The sequence below is a fragment of the Fukomys damarensis genome, unplaced genomic scaffold (genome assembly GCF_012274545.1).
Source record: "Fukomys damarensis isolate Sample0158 unplaced genomic scaffold, DMR_v1.0_HiC HiC_scaffold_10, whole genome shotgun sequence".
Classification (NCBI taxonomy): domain Eukaryota; kingdom Metazoa; phylum Chordata; class Mammalia; order Rodentia; family Bathyergidae; genus Fukomys; species Fukomys damarensis.
Window position 1 is genome coordinate 16,869,221 of NW_022900922.1, and position 10,405 is coordinate 16,879,625.

Sequence of the window (10,405 nt, forward strand, 5' to 3'; positions counted from 1 at the left end):
TTCCCTATTTTTTATTGTTTTTTTTTTTTTTTTTTTTTTTTTTTTTTTTAGACAGGGTCTTGCTATGTAGTTCATGTTGGCCTGGAACTCTCTATGGCTAGGCTGGCCTCAAACTTGTGGTAATCCTCTTGCTTCAGCCTCCCAAGTGCTGGGATTGAGTATAGTATGTTCTGCTGTTAAACTTTGGGTAGACTGAATGGTGTCTTTGTAGAGTCCTTGGAACAAACATTGGGACTTAGCATTTGCAACAGTTTGGGTCATAAACCAAAAATAAGCCTGCCTTTCAGGTCATAATAATTATAAAACAGACTTCTAATGTAATTAAAGCTCCAAAGACTTAGCTATAACCATGGCTGAAGGAACTTGATTATATTACAAGTCTGAATTTAGGTTCTTGGAAGAGATGGCAGGTTGTCATCAGCAAATCTACTCAACCACACCCAGAACTATGCTAACCCAATTAGGGGATTTACAGTTAACACCCATGATCCAGTCACTCCCAGAGAGCCCCACCTACAAGCATATGAGGCTTTAGTGAGGGGCATCTAGATACAAGCTACTCACTTCACCCTCCATTTTAAAATGCAACTTCTGATATTCCTTATCCTGGTTTATCTCCTGAGCACTTATCACCATCCAACACACACAGCATACAGTCAACTTTTTAATTTGGTTTCTGTCTGCTGCCACAAGGTAAGTCTGTATGAAGGGGACTTTCTTTTTTCACTCTTCTGTGCCCCTAGCTTCTACAATCCTGACCATCAATCACATCATGCTCATGAGTCATTGTTGAATGAATGGATGGAGTGAATAGATAAATCTGAGGGAGGGAGTGGGGTTCCAAGATGTGTGTGAAGGACTTGTGTAATACAGGACAAAAGACACCTGCTCCACTGAAATTGAAAGAAGCCAATCAGGAGTGGGTGCATAATGTGGGGAAGTACAAAACCTCTTCCTTATTCTATTTTCTCTCTGAGGTGGTGCACTGTGATGCCATCTGAGATGTGGGAGAAGGATGTGCTAACAAGGATGAGCTATACTCTGCACAGGGTGCTCAGAGTACATGGTCTGCTTTCTGCTAGGTCTCCTGCCTGTCTCATTCTCCATCTTTGCTCTGACCACACGGGTCTCTTCAGGTTCCATCAGTGGTCACTTTATCTTATTTTGAGGCTTCTGTGCTTGCTGTCCCCACTGCTCAGTTATACCCCACCCTCCTTCCAGCTGGTTCTGTCTTCAGGTCTCAGCCAAGGCATCACCTTCTCCAGGAGGCCCTTCCTAGACTTGCCCTGAAAATGGTCCCAACCCACAGGCCTCCACAACATATTCGATTACTTCATTCATGGTGCTACACACAATCTGGTTTTATGCTCTTCCTCTTGTATACTCCTAAATAAAAGTTAACTCCAATAAGATAAGGGATCCTCCTGGTATAAAGCACCTTATACCAGGTGCTTTTTGCACACAGCGGGCACATTACAGGTGTGGAACTCATTGAGAAAGTAGATGTGCATAGAAGACAGCATGATGAGGTGGGGAATTTAACTTAGTAGCACCATACCTGCCTGACAAGTGCAATGTCCTGAGTTTGATTCCCAGCACAAAAGAAAAAAGAAGAAAAAAGAGGAATGAAGACATCCTGACATGTTTTCTGCTACTATTTGAACGATTAAGTGTCTAGCACAGCATTGGGTTCATATTTATTTTCAATAATCAGTTATATGTTTGAAAGATATGGTTTATTGAGTGAGAATACTACTTTCCTTGAACAAAAAGTATCACTTTAATTTGCTAGACTCCAGTATATTACTGTTAATTGGGGATTACATATATTTGCTTTAAGAACTCAAAGCCATAGCTTAAGACACACACACTCTATTAAAACTGTATTTTAGAGCTAAAGCTATAGCTCAGTAGTAGAATACTTGCATAGCAAACATAAGGCCCTAGGTTTAATCACTGGCACCATTAAAAAACAATTCACAGAGCACTGAAGATCTATAAAATATTTAAATTAATATGACCAATTATTAGCAATATTTGAGTCCTTATAACCTAATGCATTTAGCTAAAAATGTCCAAATAATAATACTAGTACCATTCACTTCGATGGACAGGCTGTCTGTGTCCTACCAAATTTACATGTTGTAATTAATCCCCAATGTGGAAGCACTGAGAGGTGGGGCCTTTGGGAGGTGATCAAGTCATGAGGGTGGATCCCACATGAATGGGAGGTACAAATGAGATTTTAGCCAGGTGTGGTGGTGCATGCCTTTAATCCCAGCACTTTGGAGGCTGAGGTGGGAGGATCATGGCAAGTTTAAGGCCAGCCTGAAACACATAATAAGCCCTGTCTCTAAAGAGAGAGAGAGAGAGAGAGAGAGAGATTAGAGAACTCTTTACCCCTTCCACCATGAGAACCCAGCAGACTATGGGCCAGGCACCTAGTCTGATGGCACCTTGATCTTGGATTTTCCAACTTCCACAACTGTGAGATATGTTTCTGTAGTTTATGGGCCACCCAGTCTATGGTATTTTTGTTGTAGCAGCTTGAATAGAATAAAACCTGCTCATATACAACCCAGACTTCCATCTTAACAAACCAACTGTTTCAGTATGTTCTTGGTCCTTTCTATTGTGTTGTCCATTTGCAGCTGCATCAATAAAAATTTTCAGTCCAATTTTATGATTACTAAATTATCATAAATTGAAAGCACTATCATGTAAGCCAGAATTTTAGATGCATACTTTAACTTTAGGATCATCTACCTTGGTTCTTAAAATATGGATTGAGGATTTCTGGGAGTCTGATACAGCTTCAAGGGTCTGAAATTTTAATACTTTTTCATAATAAAAGGTATTATCTGTTATTTTTACTTTCATTCTTTTACTCCTACACACTACTGTTTACTAGGTCCTTTTTTTTTTTTTGGAGACAGGGTCTTGCTATGTAGTTGAGGCTGGCCTTTGAACTCACTATTGGAAACCAGGCTAGCCTTGAGCTCAAAGTAAATCCTTCTGCATCAGCCTTCTGAATGCTGAGATTACAGCTTGCACCACCACACCTGTTTCTAGGTACTTTTTGTCCTTTGATGTTGTATCCCAGGTCTGGGCCCACAGTTATGTGGTCTAGAAATCTTGGGGTTTGGGTGAAAATGGATGGTCAGCTCCAGAGACCCCCTAACTGTAAGCTCTGCCTCCTTTCAGTTCTCTAGCCCATTTCTGTGTGTCACTGTCTTTGTCTTCCACATCAGAGGTTCTGTGGTTCCTTCCTGCCCCTTACATCCTCGTGCATCCCACTGCCCTCACCCATGTTCACAGTGTAGTAGTTGGCTGTGGTATGAAAGCAGCCGTACTTCTGCCCATTGCCCTCTTGCATCCTTCCCAGCTGCAAGGTGTGTAACAGCGACAGTTCCCTAAGAAGACTGTGCCTGCCCCATACTTCCCAGCGCCTCAGCTACTAAAGCCACAGCTTGAAGAGGGAGGGAACTGGGCCTGGGCCTGAACTGGGTGTGAAGCAGCAGGAAGATGCTCTCTCCTGTGACGAGAAGGAAGGGCCTGTTTGCATCAGATAGCGCAGTGCCATGGTAGTGGAGAAGAAGGCCACGGCTTCCTAAATGGCTGGGAGATCAGAAAATTGGCCCTGCAGAGGGTAGCAGGTCCTTGGCCTGTGTAGGATCAGGCCATCCTCAGGCACCATGACTCCCTGGGCCCCTGTGAACACTGGGCAGATGAAGAGGGCACTATCATCAGAACCCAGTCTAAAAAAGGGCCTTAGGGGCCCAGAGAAGGTTGAGAGGGGACATGTATAGATGTGTGACCTGTCTCTCATGTTGTAGAAGGAAACATCTCCAGCTTCATAGTCTAGGAAAACGGCCACGCGGCAAAGGCGCTCTTTCATGGGAAGAATCCTCTCAGGGGAGGACAGGGCCCGATACTGGTTTCCAAACATCTCCAGGGTCCAGAAGCCATTCTGGGGAAGCAGCAGAGCCTCCCCTTTCCTCTCAGTGCTGTCCCTACAAACCCCAATGGCCCACACCATCACATCCTCCACCTCTACCTCCCAATAGTGTCTCCCTGAGGAGAATCTCTCCCTGCCCAGGACACAGGGCCTGCAGTCGAACCTCTCTGGATTGTTGGGCAGGCTCTGCCGGGAGGGGCCCCGTCGCACACTTCTCCCATCTTCTGACAGGAAGAGCTCTGGATGAGCTGTGTCTGGATCCAGAACCACATCGGCTGCAGAAAAAGTTTCAGGTTTAGTACAGTGGTATGTCCCCTGGTCCCAAGAAAGCATGTGGGGAATTCCCCGTGTGGCGGCCTTTTCCACGAAGATCCTTTGATCCCAGGCCATTTATAAGACTGGGAATTGCTGAATCTGCACTTCTGTCTCTCTGAGATAATTGAGAGTCAAGGCTCTCAGGAACCCAGAAAATTCAGCAAATGAGCCAATGTTAATGGTTCTGACTTTCTCAGCATTCTCAGCCCCCTTGTCTATATGTGGTACAGTATGTAATATCTGGGACTTCCTTTAGTTAGAACCATCCAACTTGCCTTACACCATCAAAGAGGCTTTACCCCCTGCTCCCTGCAGCCATGAATCAGTTATGGAATTAAAGTGGATTTTACTATATGGTGTTCTAAGTGCACAGAGTCTCTTCAGTGGTCTCCTGGAGCCAGGTGACAACCCAGTTAAATGACTGACAATGAGTAAATATGGAGGATAGATGTCCCCAAAAGCCAACCTGCTGCCCAAGCAGTATGTGTAGCAAATGTAGGGGTGAAATATTTTCATTCAGTTTTACTTTAATAGCATGCGTTGAAGTCTACAGAGTGTTCTCTTGTCTGGGAACAGGAAATGCTTCAGACCCCTCTCTCATTTGCATTTAATATTGCTTGCTACTTTTTTTTTTTTTTTTTTCTTTTGGAGACAGGATCTCACTATGTAGTTCAGGTTGGCCTTGAATTCACTATGTAGTTCAGGCTGGCACTGAACTCATTGTGTAGCTCAGGTTGGCCTTGAACTTGTGGTAATCCTCCTGCCTTGGTCTTCCGAGTGCCGGGATCGCAGGTGTACACCACTATGCCTGGCTGCTTGCTACTTTTTTGGGAAGGGGGATTGAGACAGGGTTTTTCTTTGTAGTTCAGGCTGGTCTTGAACTCACTATGTAGCCCAGGCTGATCTCGAACTTGTGGCAGTCCTTCTGCCTCAGTCTACTACTTTGCTTACTCTGTTAAAATGATTTCTTTCCTTTCCCCTGATATATCTGTTTATGACAACTTGGAATGGTGTCTCAGGTTATATGTGACAATTAAAAAATTTCCCTAAAGAAGAAAAGTTCATGTAGCATGATGTATCTGGTGAAACCTGCATTCTTTGGTGCTTTGGGCAGATGATGACAAATTATAAAATGTAAGGTGGTCATTAGGAGTAAGCAGAAGGATTATGTGTCTCCCTTGTGCATGCCTTGTCTTCCCCAAAGACTGTTCATGGAGTACCAGTGCTCTCCTGGGAGCAGGAAGCCATTTTGAGACAGGTAATTATATACCCTTCAATCAGACTTATGAATATTTACTTTCTCCTTCCCTCCTCTCATAATTCTTCAACTGAGCAGAGTCTATACCACCTTCTAGATTATAACTTGCTAAGATACTATTGTCTTTTTTTCAAATTTACCCAGGATCCAAGAGTGACAACTATTGAAATGTAATTTTAGGGGATGCCTGCTCTGTAAGGAGGACCTCTGGTAATCATGGATTAATTTATTCCAAAAAAAGGGAAGTGTTGTAGCAAGCAAACTGTAAGGCTGATTAAAAGCTGTGGAGGTTCCCTGACAGAAAAGCAGGAATCCAGCATTCTTCCTGCTGGAGAACTACTCATAGCCTCCTGCTCCACTCCTCCCCATCTCCCCACCCACCCCAACCCCTGGCCAAGCCTTAGACTCCTGTTTTATCTGCTCTAGATGGCTGGCTCGTGGAGAGAAGGCTCAGGATCTGAGGGAGTGTGAGGTACTCACCAGCATGTAGGAGGGTTCTTCTCCATCCTGCAGGTGACAGAGAGGTGAATGAGATGATGGCTACCCAAGCGGAACACAGATTGTGCACAGAACAGTTTAGGGAACTATTACTTACGCAGTTCTTGAAGTTGCTCTGAAAAAGAACACAGTAAAGTCCTCAGTAGAAGGAAGATAATTTGGATTCATATTAAATGATATAAGGATTGGCCCTATGTCTGACAGTGACATCTTCATCCCTCAAATTCAGGAACTAGAAATGAGATACAATCAGGTGGCTGGATAGTATCAGTCTTCTTTTAGGCTTCCTTTGGTCAAATGGTCCAGTGCCTTGGCCATCCTGGATAGTGAGTAAACTCAACGGTAAGTAAATGCTCTGAATGTGGGTTTCACCTGCAACACTGCAGTTTCAATCTCTGTGCTGACTCTGGGAGGTTCCTCTCCACTCCCCATGCTGCTACCCTTTTACCTCTTATTTGCTGTTCTTTCTCATTCTCTACAGTTCTTGCCCTAGTTTCTTACGTGTAATTTCTCTTTCTTCATATTCAGTATCTTTTTCTTCTGACAGACTCTTTTTTCCTCCATGGAATTTCTTGATGAGACACATGATCCCAAACGTGAAAAGCATCAGAATAGCTAGGATGACAGCCAGAGCCGCTATCCAGGGAGACAGGCTGGGTGTGAAGGATTCTGAAAAGGAGACCAGAAAAGTGCCCCTCAGTGACAAACAGGATGCCAGGGTCTGAATTGTCCTCTCGGGTCTTCTGTGTGTGACTTCTCCCCCAGAAGCTCCAGAATGAACACAGAGGTGGGCTCAGCACTCGCAGAGCCCAGGTGACAGAAGAACAGAAACACCAGAGTCCCTGGGGAATGTCAGTGAGTGACCCTCACCTCCACACTGAATCACCACAGCCACCACCCTGATGTGAGCCACTCTTCGTCTAGACTATCCCATTGCCTTCCTCCTTGTTCTACCTTCGCTATGCACAGACTATTCTACATTAAGGAGCCTGACATCATGTTAATATTTTACTAAAACCCACACAAACACTTCCCATCTCATTTACACTAAAAGCCAAAGTGTTTCTGGCATGTGTTGCTACTCTGCCATGGTTTCACTGCCTCTCTGAATTCCTTTCTTACTTCCTGTACTCACCCCATTGCAGCCACACCAGCATTACCTCTAGATTCTTGCAGTTGCCAGACATACTCTTGCCTCAGACCCTTTGTACATATGGTTCTGGTGACCCGGATCACTTAATCCTCGAATACCTTGAGCCTCATTCCCTTGTTTGTTCAATTCCCATCTTCACAGCAAACCCTCCCTTTACCAATATATTGATAATTGAAACATCTGTCCTCCTTGGGATGTTTCAATCCCCTTTCCCCTCCTTGTTTAAATTTTCCTACATTATTCATCACAGTCTCATAACATACAGTTTAATTACTTAATCGCTTGCTTTAATTAATCATTCCACACATTGTTCTTTGTCTCTCTAGAATGCAACTTCTGTGAATGCATGGTTCTTCATGTTGTACCCAATGATTAACCCTCAGTTTCTAGAATAATATTTTGAACATAGGTGATGCTTGTTGAGTATTTGTTGAATGAGTATTTGAGCATATGTAGATCCTTGAGAAATCCTCTGAGCAGGAGGAGAGGCCTTCAGGAGATAGCCAAGAATGATGCAGAGACTCACAATTATTCTCTTTTTTTTTAAAAAAACTCATAATTATTCTTAATGTTTAAAATTTGTTACAAGGGCTGGGGATTTAGCACAGTGGTTCCGCTGCCTGCCTTGCAAGTGCAAGTTCCTGAGTTCTATCCCCGTACCTAAATAAATAAATAAATGAATAAAAGAAAAGAAAAGAAAATTTGTTGCAGTACCAGGATCTTACTAGGGACAAGAGGGTTAGATCTTCCCTTAGAGAAGAGACTCCTACTCATGTAATTTGAGAGTACTTCATTTTCTCTTTTTGACAAGGGAAGAGGCCTCAGCTCAACTGTGTCCAGCTCTTTAGGGCCCATGTCTCTTCCACCCACACTTGCATCCTCCACCCTGCTACATGCTCCCCTCTGTTCGTTGGGATCCTACCTTCATATGATGAGTCCCCAGAGGGCAAGAAACAAACCTGGGATGAAAATCACAGTTTCTACCTCCTGGCCGAGCAGAGTGTTACTGATGGAGCAGGTCATGTTCCTCACCCAGGAGTCTCTGATAATCACAACCATGGTGACTGTGAAGAGGCCATCTTTGTCCACAGTGCAGGCTTTCTCCAAGGCAGAAGTGACCTTACCACAAGGATCCCTCCACACTGGATGGGGCTCTGGATACCACCCTGAAGATGTGCACTCTAGCCGGAGGCCCCCATCCTCATAGCCCTTCATTTCAATGAGGGGCTTAGAACCCAGGCCTGGGGAGGAAGAACAAGGACTCAGGTAAAAAAGGTAGTGCTATGTTAGCCATCAGGTCTTAGAAAGTCAGCTCTTAATGGTGGGACCACAAAGGGAAAAGAAGAACCGGAGGCAGCACCTGGAGGAACTGAACACACACATTCCAAACATTCCTGCAGGACCCTTCTGTGAGGGAAGAAAGGGGGAGAAAGAAGCAGGAAAGATGAAAGGAAGGAAGAAAGAACCTTGAGGTTGAAGAGACCAGGAGACCAATTTGCCAAATAAACCTGAGGTTTTTGAGAGCAAAGGATGGCCCTGACTCTGCCCGCCACCTGCCCATCACAGCACTACCTAGCACTCATTGTCTTCTGTAAATGCTTGGGTTTTTTTTTGTTGTTGTTGTTCATTCTGCCAGAGACTTAATTCTCTCACTTCTAAGTGGTCCAACCCCATACAGGTAGGCATAGGACTGTACTTTCTGCTCCTGGGACTTCTCAGGGGCCTTGGCCTCTTGAGGATCTAAGATAGAAACTGCTAGGCTATCACAATCTTAAGAAACTTTATGACCTCAAGACACTGTGTTTCTCTTCTGGTTCAGAGCTTCCTGTCACAGTTTCCACTTGGCCAAGAAGAGTAAAGAAAGTGTGCAGAGGTGTTCATCATTAGAGGTGACTACTTTTAGGAGTGAGGGTAACAATCATGCAAAGCCAACACTTTGCCTGATTCAGAAATGTTTACCCACTAGGGGCTCAATCCATTAGGTGATTTGTGTGTGTGTGTGTGTGTGTGTGTGTGTGTGTGTGTGTGTGTGTGTGTGTTTTAACCGGAGATCGAACCGGGTCTTTGTGCTTGCAAGAGAGGCGGCGGAACCACTGAACTAAATCCCCGGCCATTAGGTGATTTTTGTATCATGCCTCCTACAGAATACAACAGTCATCTATTGGAAAAATCTGAATGCACCTGAGATACTTAAAACAGCAATCTCATTTTCTAATTGTATGTCATCAGAAAACGTCCTAAAAAATCCTATAAATCCAGACTCTTCTGAACTGTATTCTATCTTTAAAAGAATCTTCAGTTAAAAAGAATATGGGAGGAATACTCAGGAAGCCGAGACACAAGGATCATAAGTCCAAGGACATTCTGGGCAACTTAGTGAGACTCTGTCTCAAAACGGGGGGGCAGGGATGTAACTCAGTGGCAGAGCATTCCCATAATATTCATGAGGCTCTGGGTTCAATGCCCAGTATTGCGAAGAAAACAAATGGTTAACATGGTAAATTTAATGCTATGTGTTTCTTATTACAATAAAAATGAAACACTAACAACAACAAAAGAGAACACTGAGTGTGTGAAGAAGCTGAAGGTGCATGGATCTGGGCGATTTCTATCTCTTAGCCTTGTGTCCAGTTATCACCCAGACTTTTATGGAGCAGTTCTTTTGTTAAGTCTATCCAACAAATTTTACTAAATCCAGGAAATTAAAACACTCCCTTAAGTCCAGTGCTTCCCGCTCAATTTGATTTTATTTCCAAGGTGGGAGGAATTAGCTGTGCATTTGAAGACTTACACAGAAAACATGAAGTAGAATAAGATTTAAAATAACCTGGCAGGGCTGGGGATGTAGCTCAGTGGTACAGCACCTGCCTGGCAAGCATGAGACCCTGAATTGGATTCCTGGTACTGGAAAAACAAAATAAAACAAAACGTGGCAAATTGGGAACAGAGATCTATAGAACATTCTATGGGGTGTAATAATCACGAGACAGTAGCCAATGAACCCAACAAGCAAAAAAATCAAGCAGGGAAAGACAAGTAAAAAAATCCTACAGAAGCTGGGCATGGTGGCGCATGCCTATAATCCCAGCCCTTGGGAGGCTTAGGCAGGAGGATCGCTGTGAGTTTGAGACCAGCCTGGGCTACATAGTGAGTTCCAGTGCAGTCTTAACTACATAGTGAGACCCTGTCTCAAAAAGCCAAAAAAAAAAAAAAAAAAAAAAAA

General features: G+C 43.8%; 1 protein-coding gene across 3 annotated transcripts in view; it reads right to left on the reverse strand.

Annotated features, from left to right (window-relative positions):
* Positions 1–3,017: 3,017 nt before the first annotated feature.
* Positions 3,018–10,405, reverse strand: part of LOC104861532 (butyrophilin subfamily 2 member A2) — an 18,553-nt gene continuing 11,165 nt past the window's right edge. For all 3 annotated transcript variants that reach the window (XM_010623022.1, XM_010623024.1, XM_010623023.3), the window contains exons 4-8: positions 8,142–8,423; positions 6,531–6,698; positions 6,127–6,144; positions 6,012–6,038; positions 3,018–4,233 (exon numbers count right to left, since the gene is read on the reverse strand). In XM_010623022.1, coding sequence (XP_010621324.1) covers positions 3,611–4,233; positions 6,012–6,038; positions 6,127–6,144; positions 6,531–6,698; positions 8,142–8,423 — 1,118 coding nt within the window. In that variant the 3' untranslated portion in view covers positions 3,018–3,610. The remainder of the gene's footprint in view (positions 4,234–6,011; positions 6,039–6,126; positions 6,145–6,530; positions 6,699–8,141; positions 8,424–10,405) is intronic.